The sequence below is a fragment of the Tachyglossus aculeatus genome, chromosome 19 (assembly GCF_015852505.1).
Source record: "Tachyglossus aculeatus isolate mTacAcu1 chromosome 19, mTacAcu1.pri, whole genome shotgun sequence".
Classification (NCBI taxonomy): Eukaryota; Metazoa; Chordata; class Mammalia; order Monotremata; family Tachyglossidae; genus Tachyglossus; species Tachyglossus aculeatus.
In genome coordinates, this window is record NC_052084.1 from 39,488,733 (window position 1) to 39,510,337 (window position 21,605).

General features: G+C 47.9%; 1 protein-coding gene across 1 annotated transcript in view; it reads right to left on the reverse strand.

The window, feature by feature from the left end:
* Positions 1-6,578: 6,578 nt before the first annotated feature.
* The window catches only part of SEC63 (SEC63 homolog, protein translocation regulator), a 31,650-nt gene continuing 16,623 nt past the window's right edge, over positions 6,579-21,605 (reverse strand). Inside the window, exons 9-21 of the mRNA XM_038760928.1 lie at positions 21,007-21,101; positions 20,747-20,879; positions 18,717-18,809; positions 16,476-16,630; positions 15,675-15,822; positions 14,346-14,428; positions 13,650-13,709; positions 13,139-13,312; positions 12,164-12,322; positions 11,507-11,608; positions 10,639-10,737; positions 8,542-8,646; positions 6,579-7,073 (exon numbers count right to left, since the gene is read on the reverse strand). Of these exons, the coding sequence (XP_038616856.1) occupies positions 6,930-7,073; positions 8,542-8,646; positions 10,639-10,737; positions 11,507-11,608; positions 12,164-12,322; positions 13,139-13,312; positions 13,650-13,709; positions 14,346-14,428; positions 15,675-15,822; positions 16,476-16,630; positions 18,717-18,809; positions 20,747-20,879; positions 21,007-21,101 (1,550 nt within the window). The 3' untranslated portion in view covers positions 6,579-6,929. The remainder of the gene's footprint in view (positions 7,074-8,541; positions 8,647-10,638; positions 10,738-11,506; positions 11,609-12,163; positions 12,323-13,138; positions 13,313-13,649; positions 13,710-14,345; positions 14,429-15,674; positions 15,823-16,475; positions 16,631-18,716; positions 18,810-20,746; positions 20,880-21,006; positions 21,102-21,605) is intronic.

The window sequence follows — 21,605 nt, forward strand, 5'->3', positions numbered from 1 at the left end:
CCTCATCTGTAAAATGGAGGTTAAGACTGTGGGGCTCCACATGAGATAGTGGACTATGTCCAATCTGATTAGCTTATATCTACTCCAATGCTTAGTATGGGGCCTGAAAAGTAGTAAACACTTAACAAATACTATAAAAGAAAAAGTCCATAGCAAAAGTCCTAGCCAACCTGTTGGCTTATTTATTCACTCCAAGGTGAATACTGCCGGGCTGTTACACAGGTTAAGATGAGGGGCTTCAGAAAGACAATAATAAGAGTCCGCTGGGCACTGAGGACTGAGAAGGCTCTCAAGCAACCAGTTAATCAGTTATATTTATTGAGCACCTACTGTGTGCAGAGCACTGTACTAAGCACCTGGGAATGTACAAAAGAGCTGGTAGACATGAATCCTGCCCACAAAGAACTACCGAGCTGCACTGTGCAGTGTGACACTAAAACAGCTGTATGAACCCCACTGAGCTGGCCATAACGATTTGTATTGAGCCATCCTGAACCGAGCAGCACTGAGCAGCTGTACTCAGGCACTTTAACCCCCACCCCCTGAACGGGTTGGACTGCGCTGCTCTGAGCCACCCTGAACTGGCCAGACTGAGCCACACTGAACTGTACTGAACCAGATGTACTGAGCGGTGGAGCCTCTCTTCGAGCCACAGTGAACCAGTTGTATTGAGCTACTCTGAGTCACCCTGAACCAGCTGTATTGACCCCCCCCCCCCCCACACACACACAAAGCTGGCTGTACTAAACTGCACTGAGCCACACCGAACCAGCTGTACTGAGCCACTCTGAACCGCAATGAACATTCCCAAATGCTCAAAGGAAGGGGCCCTAGGATCTGACGCCCAGCCTCCCCATGGGCCTTCCTCTGCAGGAATCAGTGATATTCCCACCCTCCTCCCAGAGCCCTGCATGTCATCCGGGCTCTGGGTGAAAGTTTTGATTGGTGTCAGCGCTACTGGGGCTGCAGGGTGGAATCCACCGTGCAACACCACTGGGCACTCAGCCTCCGACAGTGTTCACCTCCCTTACGGGAGCCTACAATCAGGCCCCGAACTGCCCGCTCAGAAGCCCGAAACCACCAGCCCCCCTTACCTACTGATGCAGCTGGCAGAGCCCCTCTTTAGCTCCCCACAGCAGGGCCCGGAGCCCAGGAGGCTGGGTGGCTTTTAGCATCTGCCACACTCCCCGCAAAAATCCACCTCTTCCCTGGCCATCAGGAGCACACTACATGCCTCCAGCGGCTCGCCACTCGGCTGCAAACATCTCATTACGTTAATGCTTTCGGTAGCGGCAGAAAACTCAGCGTACCATAGCTACAGAGAGGAATTTTCATCACAGCCACAACCACATCATGTCCGGAGAGTGAGCTAACCACTGGCTTTCAAAAACACACGCATTTTCCACATAGAAAAGTGAGTGACGGGGAGGAAGGAATGGGTGTGGGCCTGTGGGCTGGGTGGGGAGGGGGGAGTGAGAGTGTGTGTGTGTGTTTGGATGGGTATGTGGGTGTGGGTGGGTAGAATGTGTGTATGTGAGAGGTGCTGGGAGGGGCACATGCAGGTGCTTACGTGTGGATATATTTTATTTATTTATTTATTTTACTTGTACATATCTATTCTATTTTATTTTGTTAGTATGTATGGTTTTGTTCTCTGTCTCCCCCTTTTAGACTGTGAGCCCACTGTTGGGTAGGGACTGTCTCTGTATGTTGCCAACTTGTACTTCCCAAGCGCTTAGTACAGTGCTCTGCACACAGTAAGCGCTCAGTAAATACGATTGATGATGATGACGATGATGATGGATAGTGCTTATGTGTGGATTAAGCACTTAGTACAGTGCTCTGCACACAGCAAGCGCTCAATAAATACGATTGAATGAATGAATGAATGGATGGATGCACATGACTGCACTAGGGTATTTCGCCCCTCAGCAACTAAGCTGAGAAAAAAGTGGAGTTTTTTGTCAGCACGGGCTGGAAGGCAAAAGGACTTGGGCTCCTTCTTCGGCGCCGGAGTTACAGCCCTCTCGACTGCGCCCTGGAGAAGGGCATGGGAGGTCCCAAGGCGGCGGTTTTTAAAGGGACCATCCTCTGTTGCCGTGGAAACCAGAAGGTGCCCATCCCCCAAGGGAGGACGGCAGTGTGCTGGAGGCGGGCGGGATTCAGTAAGCGAAAAGGAAAGGCGCGGGTGGTGCGGGCCCACGGGGTTGTGCACCCAAAAGGTAAGCGCTCAATAAATAAGATTGATTGATTGATTTAAAAAAAAACAAAGAAAAAATAGTAAACACTTAAATTCTTGCACATAGTAAGCGCTTAATAAATGCCATCATTATTATTATTATTCTCTGCGCCTCAGTGACCTCATCTGTAAAATGGGGATTAAGACTGTAAGCCCCCTGTGGGACAACCTGATGACCTTGTATCCTCCCCAGCGCTTAGAACAGTGCTTTGCACATAGTAAGCGCTTAATAAATGCCGCCATCATCATCATTAAAAGGGCGCACCGCTCCAGCGCAGCCCTGCTATCGTGTCACCTGCCGGGGCTGGAGGACGACATTTTCTGAAGCAGCGTGGTTTAGTCAGAGGCTTGGGAGTCAGAGGACGCGGGTTCTAATTCCGACTCCTCCACTCGTCTGCTGTGTTCCCTTGAGCAAGTCACATCACTTTTCTGAGCCTCGGTTCCCTCATCCGTAAAGTGGGGATAAAGACTGTGAGCCCTATGTGGGGCAACCTGATTACCTTGTAACTGCCCCCAGCACTTAGAAAAGTGCTTGGCACACAATATTCATTCATTCAATCGTATTTATTGAGCGCTTACTGTGTGCAGAGCACTGGACTAAGCGCTTGGGAAGTACAAGTTGGCAACATGTAGAAGCGGTCCCTACCCAACAGCGGGCTCACAGTCTAGAAGGGGGAGACAGACAACAAAACAAAACATATTAACAAAATAATATGTGACTATGTACAAGTAAAATGGAGTAATAAATCTGTACAAACATATATACAGGTGCTGTGGGGAGGGAAAGGAGGTAGGGCGGGGGGGACGGGGAGGGGGAGAGGAAAAGTCTCAGTAAGCGCTTAACAAATACCATCATTATTATTATTATTTCCCCAAGCTACAGTCTTCCCCCTTACGTCTCCCCACTGCTTAACGCCTTGCAAGGGCTACCGCTCTTCTCTGCACAGGCGATGGCTCTGGTCTCTCCCTCCGGCCTGGCTCCCCCCCACCGACCCCCCACCACACCTCAGCCGGGCCTGTGGGAGTCGGGACCCCTCGCCCCTGCCCCCAGACCCCCTTACCGGGACGTTAAAGCGGGGAGGCCGCGTGGGCTACCAGGCGGGTCTCCCTGGCCCGGAGGGGAATGTACGGGGGGGGGGGGGGGTCAGGCACTTGGCAAACCGAATGAACCGTCGGGGTCAATCCTGGGCTTGGTGCAACCGGCGGAGCAGGGCAGGACCGGACCTGGGGGGCGCGGGGGATCCAATCAATCAATCAATCTATCGTATTTATTGAGCACTTACTGTGTGCATAATACTGTACTAAGCGCTTGGGAAGTACAAGTTGGCAACATATAGAGACAGTCCCTACCCAACCGTGGGCTCACAGTCTAAAAAGGGGAGACAGAGAACAAAACCAAATATACTAACAAAATAAAATAAATAGAATAGATATGTACAAGTAAAGAGTAATAAATATGCACAAACATATATACAGGTGCTGTGGGGAAGGGAAGGAGGTAAGATGAGGGGGATGGAGAGGGGGACGAGGGGGAGAGGAAGGAAGGGGCTCGGGAGGGACGCTTCAAAGAGTCAACTGGCCAAATAGCCCTATTTTGGGTCTTTCGAGCCCTGACTGGCAATTCTCAGGTCTTGTCGGAGCCTGGAAAGAAGCAGGTTTGGGAGTCTCCCTCAAAAAAAAAAAAAAAAAAAAAAGGCAAAAGGGCAACTGTCACCTCTGTCCCTATAGGAACAGACACCCAAGGCTCCCAAACCTGGTGGGGCTGTTTTCTCAGGCCGCCTCTTCTCCTGACATCTGATTCCAGGAATGAGGCCATGTAAATGTTAAACCCGCTCATCATCAGCTGAACTACACGTTTTCCATCCTTATCAGTCAGGGTACAGCCACTTAGGGGTACAGAGAAGGAAGAATCAAAGCCCAGAGTGAACCCCATGATGGTGACCACCCATCTGGGGGCCTGAGGTTTAGACTCTGTGACAGTGACTTGAGAACGAGGGAGGAATGGCCCTAAAATATAATTTAAGTTTAAAGACCAAGTCAATTTGTGAAGTTGCTCACAATTATTGAAACATTCAATTCAGAAGGGAGGAGATTGCTGGCCAAAATAATGAAATTCCCATTTAATCAGAGAACATTCTTAATACAATCAACCAACAAGAAATAGTTTTGAAACTGCTTTTAAAAAGTGGAAGAGAAACTCTGTAGAACTATAATTAGAACACCCTCAAATCAATCAGAGGTATTTATGCCTAGAGTGTGCAGGGCACTGTACTAAGCACTTGGGAAAATACAATCTAGGAGTAGGATTAGATTATTTCTGCCCACAATGAGCTCACAGACTGGGAAAGGGGAGACAAAATAAATTACACGCTTCATCAACTGGATTTGAGTGCTTACTGTGTGCAGAGTAGTGTACTAGGCAGTTAGGATAGTAGAATATAACAGACAATAGGGTAGATGTGTTCCCTGCCTACAAAGAGCTTACAGTCTTAAAGGATGTGTACGTAAATGCTGTGGGACTGGATAGCAAATATGTTTGTACATATTTATTACTCTATTTTACTTGTACATATCTATTCTATTTATTTTATTTTGTTAGTATGTTTGGTTTTGTTCTGTCTCCCCCTTTTAGACTGTGAGCCCACTGTTGCGTAGGGACTGTATATGTTGCCAATTTGTACTTCCCAAGCGTTTAATACAGTGCTCTGCACATAGTAAGCACTCAATAAATACGATTGATGATGATAGCAAAGCAATCGCCCCAAGTTTGAGGCAGCACACGACAGGTGACGGCGGGGGGGGGGGGTGGGGGGGGGGGAGATCTGGACTTTTTTAATGGTCCCTTTCACCTACTTTCTCCATTTCCCCCTGCCCTAATACCTCTTTACCCAGCTGCTCACCAAATCACCTCAAATTTAAGTTTCCCCTAACCACACAATCACCTTTGTCCTCTGCTTAAGACAGATGTCTCTTGGGCAGACAGAGACCATTCTGCTCTGAGTTTTCTCTTCACAACCTCTCTGCCCTCTCCATCTCATCCCCTGCACCGTGTGTCAAGGACCAAGCAAACCCCAAAAAGAACAACCTGTTGACTGAGAAAGACAGAAAAAAAGGACAGGAGGCCCCTGCACTTTTCTGAAGGAAGCACAACTACAGACTTAAAAAGAAAACCCAAATGCATATTTAGGTCATTTCCAAATTTTATTTGTAACTGCTGCCAGAACACAGAAAATACCAGTGTTATTTTGCATGTAGAGTGGCAGCCCCCATTTATCAACAAGGACCAAAATTAGAACTCTGATATTGTACTTTGGCCTCTGGAGGCCCTAATAAGGTGAGGATGTAGGTACCCTGTAGGACAGATTGTCACCATCAGTTCTACGGATTTATATTTCCTCAATGTAGAGTAAGAAAAAATACATCCCTTTCTACAGGATCATCTGCTTGCAACCAGTACATCTGTTACCCTTACAGACTGTATTATGGAGGAAGAGGAAGGAGAGAAGGACTCTATCCATTAAGAGGTTTCCCTACATTGTCAAAATACTAGTCATAATCAATGTTGTTGGAAAACAAATGTTCCTTGGGGAACAGAAGAATGGGTGTCCCCCTCCTCCCACCAACTGATGTCCCTGCCCTGGTCTGGAGAGGTACCACCAACACCCACTCACACTAAGCCTGACCTAGTTTCTTGGCAGAACTTCAAAATGGACACAAAAACAAACTGCCTCCTTCTTCATACACTGTTTTCTCCTGAAAGTGTTGTGACAGTCAGGTCGATGAAAAGCCAGAAGTGTAGTTCAGCTTTTACCCTACAAGGAAAAGCTACCTACAAGCCCCCAACAACCAGAGGGCATCTGGTCCCACAAGCACATTTAAGACATACAACTTAGCAAAAGTCTGACACTGATCTGATGAATAGAGGCTTAAAAATGTTTTAAGCAATTTAGAGCATTTTATGACACAGTCAAGAAATTTCACGATCTGTCAGGTCTGGCCTGGCAAGGAGGCGCCCTTGGGGCTCCGTAGAATGGCTTTTCTCGGGCAGGTGCCGTCTCGGACCAAGATGGGCAAAAACTGAACGTTTCAAGCGATCCACGAGGCTGCTCTTACTCCATTTCTGTTTCATGGCAAAATGAAAATGAAATGATTAAGCTTACCACGATTAAAACTTCAGCAGATGTTTCTGCAGAGACATGAGGCTCTGATCACCACACCTTAGTGTTTTCTACAAATATGCAGAGAGTGGATGCTTTGAGATTGCTCTTCGGAGGTACCTTTGTTTCACTGGAGCAGTAGGTTGATTAGAGGATACACAGCCCACACTTTGGGACGTTTATAATAAAAAAAGAGGTTTTTATTATCATTTTCAGTGGAAATAAATGCACCATCCCACAATTTAAAAGGCTTTAATGAGCCAAAAGCATCTTCCAGACTGTAGCCAAGGCAACAGATTGCGGGGCCGCATGCCTGCTCTCCTCCCGATGGCTGCCCGCCCCACAGTCACATGGTGCATCCAGATCAGGTAAAGAAACGAAACCACTTGCGCCACAGCACTCCTGCACCGTGTTTCTACTTTATTGTACAGTTCCAGCGCAACAGCAACAGTTTGAGCACGCGCACGTGTGTATGTGTGTGTGTGTGTGTGTGCGCGTGCGCACAAATATTGGAGTCCGTTCACAGTTACTGTTTAGTCGTCATCCTCCTCCTCTTCCTCCTCCTCCTCAAAACTGTCTTCAAAGCCCTCGCTGTCTTCCTGGTCATCATCCCCCTCGATCGCAGTGTCCCACTGTGGGTGGTTTTCTGGCACAGGTTTGGCTTCATGAACTTCCAGCTGCAAAGGACAGGATTATATGGGAGGAAGAAGATCAGCCAAAAGCAAACCGATACCCACTAAATGGACCGATGGATGGGCAGAGGACATACAAGAGGGCACGAAAGTTGGACCCAGGTTCTCCAAGGACTGTATCTTAAAGAAACGCTCTGTGCCCACGGGCCAGTACCGCTAATTATTCCTAACCCCTGGAAGCTACAGCCATGTGACTCCTGGTCTGGGCATTTACAAATGACCTTAACAGTAACGCACTCAAACGGTTAACCAAACTATTGTGAAAAATTGTTCTGAGCAGGAACGCACAACACTTATGTACCTATCTACAATTTACTTGTACAAATGTCTATCTCCCCCTCTTGCTCACTGTGGGCAAGGAATGTGCCTGCTAACTGTTATATTGTACTCTCCCAAGCACTTAGTACAGAGCTCTGCACACAGTAGGCACTCAATAAATAATCAATCAATCAATCATATTTATTGAGTGTTACTGTGTGCAGAGCACTGTACTAAGCGCTTGGGAAGTACAAGCTGGCAACGTATAGAGACAGTCCCTATCCAAGACTGACTGATCTACAAACTCAAACATGACCCCCATGTACCCCAGAAAGGTCATCTTTCCCACATCTCCCTGCAGCCTTAGCCTCACACTGAGGTCTTTGATCCACATTGGAAACGCTGCTGCAAGCAGACACAGCTCTTATAATTGCTGGGTGTCAGGATAGCGGGATTTCTCACAATGAGGGCACTCATTCATGGATTACGGCATTTACTAAGGGAACAGTGGGAGACAAACCTGCCCTCTGGTGGGTACTTTTACGAAGTATAACGCTGTCAAACTATCAACACTCCCACACGCTCCCACCAACACTCCAAATGCTCCCACATGATCAGAGTAGATTGGAGGGAAAAAAATGTAACAGTGGAGAGTCTGGGCCTGGGAGCCAGAAGGTCATGGCTTCTAATCCCGGCTCCACCAACGTGTCTGCTGTGTGACCTTGGGCAAGTCACTTCACTTTTCCGGGCCTCAGCTCCCTCATCTGTAAAATGGGGATTGAGACTGAGGCCCACATGGGACAGGGACCGTGTCCAACCCGATCTGCTTGTATCCACCCCAGCACTTAGTACAGTGCCTGGCACGTGGTAAGCACCTAATACCACAATTATTATTATTAGTTTATCGGCCACATTATCTGGATCTGTGGTAACCAAGAGTCGCAACCATCTATTAAACTTATACAGAGAAGATGCCTTCTTGGGAAACACCTCCTGGGCAACGGAAGGCATTTGATTCATTCATTCTTTCAGTCGTGTTTATCGAGCGCTTACTGTGTGCAGAGCACTGTACTAAGCGTTTGGTGACTCTGGTGAGTCATCTGCCCACCCCCCTACGCCCCGATCATCCTGCTGTGACCATGGGAAGCACCTCAATGGTGTGGGGGTGCCAGCTAGACCATGGGAAAAACCTTACCTTCAATGGTTTCCTCTGGTCCAAGCCCATATAGGAATCTGATCGAAGATACACTGTGTACTGGTAGTTGCCAGGCTTCCCAGGGGCAGGGAACTTCAGTTCTACCTGGAAAAGGAATCAACACTGCACCCCCTGACTTTGAACCAAAGAGGGCAGCCACTCAAAAGCAGCTCCCTTCGTGAGCATTGGGCCAGAGCAGCACCTCCGAGTGGGGTGGTTGGGTTAGGAGGAGGAACAATAAGCAGAGCTGTGACAGAGCAGGGCAAATCCAACTCCACAAGAACAGTGGAAGTGACCATTCAAGGGGCATTGGAACACCTGTTTTTAAAGGGTCCCTATGGCAGGAGGTGGGCTTCCTTTAGAGTAGAGTTTGGAGCCTCTGAATAGAAGCTCTTTCTCGAAATTTCAAAAAGGTGACCCTGTCTACTTTGTTTTTAAAGAATGACGATGGTGATTAAAAAATCAGCTCTTCTATCATCAATTATCTCATTTCACCCTCACTACATCTCTGAGAGGCAAGGATCATTTTTCCAATTCTGCAACTGAGAAAATTGAGGCCTGGAGAGGGTGGGACTTGCCAAAGGCCACACAACAGGCCAACTGCAGAGCTGGGGTTAGAACCCAGGTCTTCTAATTCCCACACCATTAGGTCACACCTACCAGGTGAATTCTAGGCCAGGCCAAGAGCATGTTGGGATTTTCCTTTAAAACATGGCCAGCTCAGTCTCCATTCAACTGAGAAGTAGCCTTCTCAGAAGCTGTGCAACCTCCAGATGTCCCAAATTCAAAGTTGTTGTCAGTGATTGACCCCAACCACCCTGAACTGCAGTTCATTGAGATATTCCAACCAACTCATTATACAGAGATAACCAAGAGGTTTTTAGGAGCAGTGTTTCAATTCCAAGTTTCCACCCATCCCGCGACTGGGTCGGCTCCCATCAGTCTGGCTGCCAGAGGTGCGACTAGCTTTCCCGGACTCCTGGATTCATGGCAGAGCTGTCAGGAGGAAGGCCAAGCGGAGAGAGGGAAGCAGAGTGGAGACAAGAGGCGTTCTGGCCACCCTAGCAGGGGGGAACCTCTGGCTGCCAAGCAGGTACCTAGCACCCGCCCACCTCCATCAACACTGCCCACGTGATCCAGAGGGCAGAGGAGGTGAAGCCCCCAGGGGCCCGATTCAGGAAGGGACTATACTGGCTGTACAGTTCGGACCGGTCTCCCACTTCCAGAACAACCAGTTCCTGACTGCTGCATCATAAGTCGAAGCATTGTAAGACAGAGCCAATTTTCTCACAGGAACAAAATTATAAAAGCTGGACTGGCTCCCGAATCAAAGTCAGATATCCTTTTGTGATCAAATGGCTGAGTCCACAATTCTGGGTAATTATGGTGACAAGTAATAGAGCTACATGAATGTATTAACACTGAGTCTGAGATGAGGTAGCTGACTTACTACATCACAAGAAACTTCCAGACAGGTCGACTCTCCTGGTCACTCTGACTCCTCTGGGAGAGTAGGAAAGTCCCACTCCGCCCTCCCCATCAACTCTTTTTTAAATTTTCCTCCCTCCTCCAATTTTTTTTTTTGTGTGTGTGTACTTGTTAAGTGCTTATTATGTACTGGGCACTGTACTAAGCACTAGCACAGTCTTAATCCCCATTTTACAGGTGAGGTAACAGGCACAGAGAAGTGAAGTGACTTGCCCAAGGTCACACAGCAGATAAGTAGTGGAGCAGGGAATAGAACTCAGGTCCTTCTAACTCCCAGACCTGTGCTCTTTCCACTAGACCACACTGCTTCTCTTCTTGGAATTTTTAATTAGTTGTCCTCATTTCCTGCAGCTCCCAGGTGCCAGACCCTCCCAAGCTAGTGACATAACGGGGGTTAGTGCTGTAAAGGGAAATTGGGTGTGAATACAGAAATGAGGAAAGTCACACTTGTAGAAACTCGAGACATCTCAAACTAAGGATGCCTGTTCAATCCTCATCTTGGGGAGCACCAGACTGGGCTATAGCCAATAAATATGTATTGGGAATTGTGAGAACAATACAGTACATTCCCCCCTTCTGGAAATAATTAAAAGAATCAGTATCAATTACCTCTTCCATATCTTTTAGCGTGCACACATGATATGGCATCGATATTAATGTTTGCTCCTTTCTGTCTGCAATATAAAGCCACCACCATTCTTGCTTTTCCTGTGGGAAAGACAGCCAATGAGAGAGATCAGGAAGACTGTCAGCTCTCTAACATGTATGGTGAGTTTCAGCTTTCCACTCCCACAGCACGCTGGCCATAGTGGCCCAGGCCAAAGCAAGCACGCCAACATATCCAGCAGGGCGTGCCTGCGCAGAACCCCACCGGAAGGAAAATTATGTGTGCCAGGTAGGCTTGGGATCAGGTTGAAGTCATGGGCTTGTCCCATGCAGATCCAATTGGCCAGGGGACCCTCAGAACAACCCTGCAGGCCTGTCTCTCCCACCATGCCCTGCACAGCTGCAGGAAGCTCCCTTTGGCATTTTTTTGCATTTGAGTGCTCCTTCCTGGTTTTGGGGACAACAATGAGCATCTCTCAGCCTACAAGTACCTGTCAGGCTGAGCAGGAGCAGCTTAAAATCCAGTTAGGCTAGGGAACTGCAGGCTTGAGAGAAGGCTGGGAGGGGGCAGCCCAGAGCTGTGACAGGAGCACCACTTAATCCTAACACCCCCACCTCCCCACCCACCAGCACGAGTGCAGGAAGAATCAGACACCAACTCCATCCTCCAGCCCAGTCTGGCCAATCAAAACCCTCTGAATTTTAGAACTAGGGGAATGGCTAGACCAGAGACTGCTGTGAAAGTGCCCTAGGATCTGAGCTGGTTCCAACGGGAGCTGGGTTCCAAGTCTGTGGAGCGAGGGCGGGAGGGCGGGCCAGGGGCAGACCAAGAGCACCGGCTGCTGTCGGGTGACCAGAGCCATCCTGTTACCTCGGGAAAGTAAAGACTGTACACAGGGTGTGTGATCTTCGACTTGGTTTCCAGCAGTGCCCGCTCCTTCCTCTGGATGCTCTGCTGCAACTCTTGCCACTCCTGTTGAAGGTGAAACGGCAGTGGACTTCAGTCTCCTCTCCTCTAATCCAACGGCTCTCTTAAAGCTACTGACAACCGACCAACAAATGGCCCAGCCTAACCCTGAGCCCCGATGAGCTCCGCAGCTGAGAGAAGATAAGCACGTTGGCCCTGCCCCGGTTAGAGGCGGAACCGCAGGAGCAGTACGGGCTCGGCTCTTTGCTTAATGAGCCCATCGACGCTGGGCTTTGGGCTGGTGTCCCTTCCTTATCTCTTTCTTCTCTTCTCACATCAGCCTCCACCTAGGGGCCCAGCTGCCCAGTGGCAGGGTACAGCATTTCTCCGGAAAGCTCCCTCATGCCGGACCAGCAGGCAGAGAGAGAGAGAGCAAGCACTGCCCCAGGGACCCCGGGGCCTCGGAAGCTGGGAGAATTTTATGAGTATGAGTACGTTCTTTTTACTTAGCGTAAGGCTGTAGCTCCTGATGGGGCTTGTTTGCTTCCAAACTCTAAGAGCCCTCAGACCTCATCAGCTCCTCCCACAATCCCTTAGCCCCACACCCCGCCTGGAACTTACCGCTTCGTCGTCCTTGGTTTGCTTCTCGTCTTGGTCCCGGTCCGAATCTCTGTTGCTGCCGTCATCTTTGTCACTTTGAGAGTCCCTGTTGGCTTCCTCCTCTTCGGAGTCACTACCTTTGTCCGACATTTCCTCCTCCTCCTCTTTGGCCCCCGCTTCCTAGAGAGAGGGGAAGAGGGGAGCAGACGGGGAGAGAAGACAGACAGGCAGGGAAGGGATTGAGGATTTCCTGGGTCCAGCTAAGGGAGGTCCACCTTGAAGATAGACCCAAGAGTGAGCTAAACAACACAAGCTGCAGCCAATGCAGACTTTGCAAAGGTAAATCAGGGCAGTAACTCCAGGTCTCTGATAAGGCAATACTTTCATACCTCATTTAGAAAGCAAAGCTACACTGTCCCTTAAAGTGGTTTTCAGTGACTAGGGTGATACATGACAATGATGTTGAATTTGTTAAGCGCTTACTACGTGCCAAGCACCATACTAAGTGCTGGGGTAGATATGAGCAAATCAGGTTAGACAAAGTCCTTACCCCATATAGGGCTCACAGTCTTAATCCCCATTCTACAGATAAAGTAACAGAGGCACAAAGAAGTGAAGTGACTTGCCCAAGGCCAGACAGCAGACAAGTGGCAGAGCCAGGATTAGAACCCAGGATCTTCTAACTCCTAGGCCCATGCGCTATCCACTATGCCATGCTGCTTCTCTACATATTACAAAAGGCTTCACACCTGGCACTGCTCCCCCAACCCCTTAATTTGGAACAGAGCTTCCTTAAATTTATTCCACGTTTTTCTCATGAAGCCTGAAGGGGCTCCCCTTCTGCACATCCGTGACCAAGTCACCACGTTAAATTAGCTTTCAGGACTAGCCACGAGGTTGGTCCACTCCCCGCCCCCCACCCCGAGGATTCTGCCATGGCCTCACACCACTGGTGAACCTCGAGAAAGCCACACCATGGGAGAAGAGGCCACCTACATTCCCTGCAATGCCGTTGGCCTGCTTTTGCTTCTGCTGCTTTGCCTGGGACAGGGGCACAGGTGCTGGCTTCTTTTTTGGAGGCTTCTTCTTCTTGGATTTGGCCCCTTTGTTTTTGGGCCCTTTATTCTTCTGCTGCCAGCCTCTGTTCTTGACCCTGCTAGCTTCACCTTGCTGAAACAAAGCAGAGAAGGTCAAAATAGGCCACGGTCAGGGCTGGATTTAACTCTCCACTTGGCTCAGGGCCATTAGATTTGGGGTCGGGTGGCAGCTCCCTGTGCATTTGTCTCTTTCCTAATTTAAACTGATCCCAATTCTGCCAACAGATGATATTAATAATAGTAACAATAACAGCACTTGTGGTATTCGTTAAGCATTTACTATGTGCCAAGCACTGGGGTAGATACAAAGATAATCAGATCCCACATGGGGTTCACATTCTAGGTAAGAACATCTCCACCCCCACCCGAGAAGGTGTGGGAATGCAGGGTATCCCCGGGCTTTAACTTGCCCCATCCTCTGCCGGCTGCTCTTCTGCTGCACAGGTGAGCTGTTCCTTTTCAAACACTTCCTGAAAGACAGAAAATGAGAACAGGTGAAGGCCTGTCACGGTCACAGACTGTCGGATAACCAAGAATTTTATGGTAACCTGCTACAGGAGTTTTTTCGGGTTTTTTTTTTTTTAAAAGGAAAGACTGGAGAGAAGCTCCGAGCAGCACAAATTAGCCCCTATGGGGGCCAGCTCTACTAGTTCCTAATAGTTAGTGTGTGTGTGTTGGGGGGGAGGGCACGTGTGCACAAGGCATGGAACTGGCCATGCCCACTTGCAAGAGGTGGAAATGTGCAGCATTTTCATGAGGAGGCCCACAGTGGGAGGTGGTAAGATGCCACAATCAGGCAGCTGGGATTTGGTGAGCATCCATGCAAGCAATGGAGACACTGGCACATCTGGGAGAGCCAGGCAGTTCTTGAGACCGGATGGAAGGAAGTTTACATTTTTTCAGATAGAGACATTTATATTCTCATATATAATACATATAATGCATATAATATGTATGTAATACAAATGTTATGCCTTTTATATAAACTGCTCCCAACAACTACATAAGCCAACAAATGAAATGCAAATGAGTACACCTGATGCAGCAGCAGGATTTGCCCACCCCAGCCACGAACGAGGTCAGAGACGAAGAACTCGGCCACCTACCGCCATGGTCTGCCTCGTCAGCTTGACCAGAACAGTGACAAGGGATCCGACGGTAATGTTGTTGCTATCTTCATCGTCCAATACTGGGAAACAAACGAAAGGAGGCTAAAGAGAAAGCACAATGGTCTGGGCCCTGTAACACTACCATACATCCAACTTCATTGAATGTGGCAGTTCTGTGGCTTTGCGACTAAACTTAATGCCCTAGCAAATACCTCTGAAGCATGGATTAATACAATGGGCAACAGTAAGGACACTAACGGGCTTTCCCATATTGCACTTTACCAAGCAGTCCTTGAATAACAGATTGAAGAAAATGAACAAGTCATCTTAAAATGAAACATAAATATTTTAAGGGCAAGGAAATGGACTTATTCTTGCTTGGAAAACAAACCAAACACTTCAACGGGTTTCACACATAGACATCTGTCCTACGCAACAAGGCCAAGATACAACTCCTGTGAGTTCTAAACAATTACAACTTCCATTTCTCTAGCGTGTGGGCTTTTCTCACAGGGAAACAAGCCTGCCCACCCACATACAACCAGCTGAATCATGAAGCGAGAGAGGTTCAAGAGAGCAGTCTCCACTCAAATATGGATTCAAGGAGCAATACTCTTCTCTGTCAGGTCTTCCCTGAACCTATTTCTAAGGAGAACAAACAACACCCCCTACCATCCCCACGGATTCCAAGAGCTACAAATCTAAGAGGATAGCTGGCAATTCTTGTAAAACTGGAAGCAAGGTAAGAAGATTTTTCTCATTTGATATTTTCCCCTTTAAATTTCCCTTTTCTAGACTGTCCAGTGGACAAAAATCCCTATCCCCAATGAATACTGTCTATATAGGAAACATATTTTGCATCAAAATTGGAAGGAACTAAATGGAAAGGATATTTGATCGTTTTTCAAAAGAGATGTAAATTCAAACAATACAGACACTTCCTTTGCTGTCACTAGCTACATGCAATCATAGATGTATATCTCCTTTCCCAGATTTCCTTGGGGATGGAGAAAGAGCAGAAAGAATGCAACCTCATCACTCATTGAGGAAGTGCTAAGAGTTGGGAAAGAAAGCACTACATCAAGCTCAGCTATTAGGCAGGTCAGCCCATTGGTGCCTAACAGCATCCTTCACCAGGGACTTATTCCCAATACCTCAGGAAACACTCATCTGACTGATGGGCCGGCCTGCCCCTCAGCACCCCATCCCCTGGTTCCCCCCAGGGCCTCGGCACAGCCCATACTCCACCCCTTCTCCACACAGAATGCAAATGTGCCAAAAATAGAGGCCAGGGATTGCAGTACGGAGGCACCGGCAGTACTCTACCTTGGGGTTTTATGTCCATGGTCACACACGGAAAGCTGCCCAGCACAGCCATGACCTCGTCGTACTTCTCGTCTTCCAGAAAGTGCAAAAGGCTCTGGCGGTCAGATTCTTTTAAACTCACCAAGTCCTGGATAGTTTTGATTTTAAACTAGATTCGTTTAAGAGAGAGAAATAAGTCTTAGGCCCCTGAAATACATAAAGAGGACACTCCAGGTGCTCTTGGCAAAATGGGCTGAAGCGTGGCCCATCAGCTCCCAAAAACCACTGAGAAGTCTACACAGGTGAGACAGTGCACACTCAGTCCATTTCAAAATCTAAAACCACTCTGTCACAGAAGAAATCAGACTTAAAACATGTCTCACTGGCCCTCTTTCTCAAAATGCCCTACATCATGGAAAGAACTGGGTTCAACACAAAAGGCCTTGGAAGCCATGAAAAGCCACTCAACTGGGGCCACAGGATGTCTTTCCTGAAAGCCCTGTGGAAAAACTGTCATGATCGGGGAGCGTTTGGAAATGACAGAGATCCAGAGGTCCGCTCCCTCTCCCAATCATCCAAGCATGGATCGAGTACCCCATCATCATCAATCGTATTTATTGAGCGCTTACTGTGTGCAGAGCACTGTACTAAGTGCTTGGGAAGTACAAATTGGCAACATATACCCCACCATGCTCAATCTCAGGCCAAGCATCAAAACCTGCGGTAATCTCGCCTGCAAGGCTCTCATTTTAGCCGCTTAGCACAGGACCCCCACCCATGGCAGTGGGAGGGCTGGGCCAGCGGAAACTTCCCGGGGTCTACCTTTTTGTGATTAGAAACCCGTCTGAGGTTGTCCTCTTCGATGTGAGGGAGCTGCAGAAGGGGAGACTTAAACGGCTGGAGGCCTTGGATGGACATCTGTGAGAGCTTCATGCAGTTCTCCAGGGACCCCAGCGTTGGAGCACGAAACTCCCTATCTTGGAGAGAAGAGAATGAGCAAGGCTGCACTTCTTATATATTTCCCACAGGTCTGGGCACTTCATCACAAAGAGACTCTTAACTAGTGAATAGTGCATGCTCAAGTTCTGCTAGTTTAGGGCAGTGCTCAATGTTAATGAATAGGAACGGAGTTGGCCCCACCTGGGGCAGGGTGTTGGAGCCTGGACAGCCCATTTCTCACTGTGGGGGGGGGGGGGGAAGATACCACCTCCATCCGAGGCCCCCGCCCCACCCCAGTTCTGTGGCTGGCCCCTCTAGCCCAAATAATAATAATAATAATGGTACGTACTAAGCGTTTACTATGTGCCAGGAACTGTACAAAGTGCTGGGGAGGTTACAAGCAAATCGGGCTCACACTCCCAATACCCATTTTACAGATGAGGTAACTGAGGCACAGAGACGTGAAGTGACTTGCCCAAGGACACACGACAGACAAGTGGCAGTGCTGGAATTACAACCCATGACCTTCTGACTCCCAGGCCCGGGCTCTATCCACTGTGCCCGAAGAATACAACCAGGTCAGTTTCAAGCAAGCCTGCACTTTGGGGATTGGGCACTCACACAGAGCCCTGGGAACTACCCATGAGGCCTAGAAGCATCTAGGGCTTCCAAGGCCACTCCCAACCCCTCTCATGCTCACTGACGTCTGCAGTAGACTTGCCCACGAAGGCTTGCTCTGGGGTCTAGTTGGCCACATTCCACCACTGAACACAAAATGTGTTTCAGAAGGAATAAGTTCTGACTGTCATACTCAACAATGATTTAGCAATTGGGTGGGTGGGGGAGGGCAGTGGTGGCGGTGGCCCCAGAACGGGATCGCCCTGAGACCTCAGCGGCGGCAGACCACACCCATTCTTCACACCAACCATCTCGCAGTGTGTGCCAATGGGCCCAGGGGCCTTGGCTGAGACTGTGTGGATGGCACCACACAAGCCATTCTCCTTACTACAAACAGAACTCCAGCACCTGTCCCTGTTGGCAGTAGAACATACCTTTCCCCTCTTTACCACTGGTGCCTGTGGAAGGCTCACCCACATGACCAGAGGCCAGAAAAGGTGCCTGACTCTTTTCGTGGACAGAGTGGGCACGCTGCCCAATATTCTCTGGGCTATACTCACACCCATGGATGTGGTCTCACCGTCCGCAGGTTTCTCTTCTAACTGCTCTCATAGCTCTATACAACATCGAGCAAGTGCTTCAAGAACAGAAAGCTAACGTGCCAGGTGCTCTTCTTCAGCTCCCTGTTCTATACAAGAGACTGCTGGGACCGTTACTTGCAGCAAGAATGGGTTGGGGGTCACACTCATAAAGCAGGGGTTTTTTGGAGGTTTCCTTTTTGAGACCAACCCTAAACCAGACGCCAAAGATGAAAGGATTGACCAACTATCCCTGTCTACAGAGTGTTGGGTGGGCATGCTTTTTTATTGCTGAAATTTCTGGATATGGAGTTTTAACTTGTTTCCATTGTGGTTTGGATGATACGCTGAATGTTTTGTCTGTCTGCTTCCTCCCCTCCCCCTCCACAGATGGTGAGGAACTGGGTCTGAATTTGCTTATTCTGCACTCACACCAGCAGTTATGTAGTACAGTGCTTTGCACACTGCAAGTCCTTGAGCACTGTTAGCAGAAGTAGTGATGATAATGAAAATAATAATGACAGTAATAATAATCAGAGGACTGCCTTTGGTCCACTGCATTCCCTCACAAGTCAGTCCCACCTCCACCACCACATCACTGGCCAGAAAGGTTTTCCATTCTGTTATCACAGCAGAGGAGACAGTTCATTAAAAAGTCAATGGGGAGTCAAGGAAAAGGGGTAGAGTGGAAAATTTCCAAATCCAATTCACTTGCAACAAAGAGTGAAGCTCCTTAAAGAAAACATTTTACACAAGGCTCTCAGGAATGCAAAAACCAAAAAGAGACAAAATACCTGGAAATGAGCAGAGGGAAAATTGTCTAACATGGTTTTCAGAGACAGCAAGACAGACTTTGTACATAATGAAGTGAAAAATGCACGACACGGCAGCGGACAGTAAGTTCTGAACAATTACGGTTTCTCCTCACCTTCACGGCTCCGGGCCATTATTATGAGCTGACAAATCACATTGACCATTTCTTGAAGTAGAGAAGGGCACTTTTTCAGAATGAACTGCTGATCTGCAAAAAAATATCAAAGACCCGAGGTGAATCGTCTGGTTCATCTTCATCACTAGGAATAGTGTGGACCCCCTTAAGGCCAAGGATCCTTTAGACCTTTTCTCTCATCTCAGAGTCTTTGACACTTACCTTAGAGATGATTTATCCTCCCTTGCTTTTCCTCTCCTCTTGGCAAATCATATCCCTTAGAGCCTCCTGATTTCTAGCTATCAATCTGATGAGCAGAAAACTAAATTTACAGCAGAAGGGTCTAAGTCTCAAAAATCTATTTCCCTAACTTGTTTTCAAGAAGCTGTAATAGAGCTATATTTCAAGGGCATGGCTTCCTCAGTGAGGTGGAGATTATGTCATGCCCAAAACTCAGACTAAATGTCTACTTAATTTAGAGTAAACTCAAGAAAAGGCCAATAGGCTCAACAAAGAGCACGGCTTAAACTGGTAATGACCTAATAGTTAACGCTCTACTGGCAAGTTCCCTGTACCCTGTCCTCACTGAGACTACTATACAAGATTGTTTCATTGGTAAAACAGGGCCAGAAATTCAGACAGAAAAGCCAGAGCTATGTCTCATATGGGCACTGAATAAATGCCATGGATGACTCCAAGGAAGCAAAAAAACTGAAACTCCATAACAAAAGCCACTTAGCCAGTTCCTTACTGGGGACAAGCCTGACAATACTAACTCTTCTCTACCCAGTGAACTCCCTAGCTTTCAGAAGCACCAACAAAGCCTCTTCTCTAGCTTGCATCTGTCACACTCACTTCAAACGGAAGCCTGTCAAGGGGCAATGGCCACTGGGGCAGAGGTTGTAGGTGTGCAGCCCTAACAGGCAGATTCACATATGGGGACACACATATCCCAACAGGCCACTTGAGTCAGTCAGGGGCAGCCAGAACCCAGGGCACCCAAACCCAGGCCCCAAGATCCATCCATCCAGAAGAGAGGAAGATTTGGCAGCCAGGCCAGGCACTGCCCCTAATTGCACCGCAAGGCAGCACCCCAGTGATGCCTCCTTTTTCTTGGAAGGGGACTAATGCTCCAAAGGACACAGCCATCAAAGCCGAAGCAGAAAATCATAGGGGGCGAGGGTGAGATGGAACTTATATCGAAGGGGAAAAAGAAGGTACTTTAGGCCAGCAGTAACGTGGCAACATGAAACCGACATTACTGAATAAAGACCTGCTGCTTAAGATCCTCATGTAGCTTCTTGAAAAAAACTAAGAATTACTTTGCCCAAAATGAGCAACATAGTAGTCCTGATGAGCCAGAGTGCTTAGTATAGCTGAAAAGCTTGGAGTTCTGTCTCTATCTTGAGTTCACTTATGGAAACAATCCTATGTGAAATCCTTTGTGGAGACTAAATATGAACACCACTGGTGGGTTTGTCCCTGAAATAAAAAGTATTCCCACTGGCACAAACCTTTTGGAAAATTCAAAAATTGGTGTGGAGTGTCAGTCACTGTTTGCAGTAGACATAGACTGAGTGGATAGCTTTTAGACTGTGAGCCCACCTTTTAGACTGTGAACCCACCTTTTAGACTGTGAACCCACTGTTGGGTAGGGACTGTCTCTATATGTTGCCAACTTGTACTTCCCAAGCGCTTAGTACTGTGCTCTGCACACAGTAAGCGCTCAATAAATACGATTGATTGATTGGACATAGAACAAATATTACAACTAGCCTTCCCAAGAATACCATTTCATCACCTCAAATTTGTAAATGCTAGCATTAACAAAATCATCCAATTTACCTAGCTAGACTTTCAGACTATTTTGGAAATACTTACACAGCACACAGGTTTCTCTTTAAAAGGTCCTTGAGCAATTATATGATTGAACCAAAACCACTAGCTAAACAAACACTGCAACCCCAGAGCTAATTAAATCCACTGTTTTGATCCCATTAAAGCCTTTTGGATATTAGAAGCACAATTACCTTCTTCAAGAGCCTCAGGGATTTTCATCCTGGCAAGGTGGGCCAGGAGGAGAACTCTGGCCTTCAAGCTGTATGGGCAGGTCAGAGGTGGCTCATTCTTCTTCAAATTAATGCTGCCGATTTCTCTGATTAACTAGAGCAAATTAAGAACTACTTTACATTTTTTACACACACACATACACACACACACACGCACAGAGTAATGGTGGCTACTATTTACATGATGGGCATCCAGCACGCATGTTTCAAATTGAGCTAACCTGGGGTATCTGGATGTTATCAACTGGTCTGCTTGTTGCATCTTTATTATACTGTGGGTCAAACTCAGAAGCTCCAGCCAAAACCATGATGAGGCCTGACAAACAATGAGAACACAGAGAAAGAAAAATTAGGCAAGCTAACGAGCCTGCCTATGTACTCACAACCACCCCCTCAAGTACGACTTTATTCATCTGGGATCCATCCTGTTCAAGATGCCAGTCCCATATCATGGAATTCCACGGCTGCTTAGTCCTAATGTCTCACTTAAAGCTGAATACTTTGGTGGCACAACCGCACCCAGGCCCCATGTGCCAGCGGGCAACCTCATGGTGGGAAAGGCCCCTGTCAAGCACCAGAAGGGAACCAGAGAGCACCACACAGTCAACTGAGGACACAGTCCAGAGGTGAGTAGACACCTTTCAGACACTAACAGGATCCTTTGTGAATACACCCCATTAAACCAGCTTGCCCATAAGACCCAAGGTGGCAAAGGCCCGAAGGAGGACAACAATCTCCCCTTCCTGAGCAATCCGAAATAGATTTACATTCCAGGAAAATGTGCCTGGGGCTGAACTGGAAGGTATGCTCTCTTCCTTTC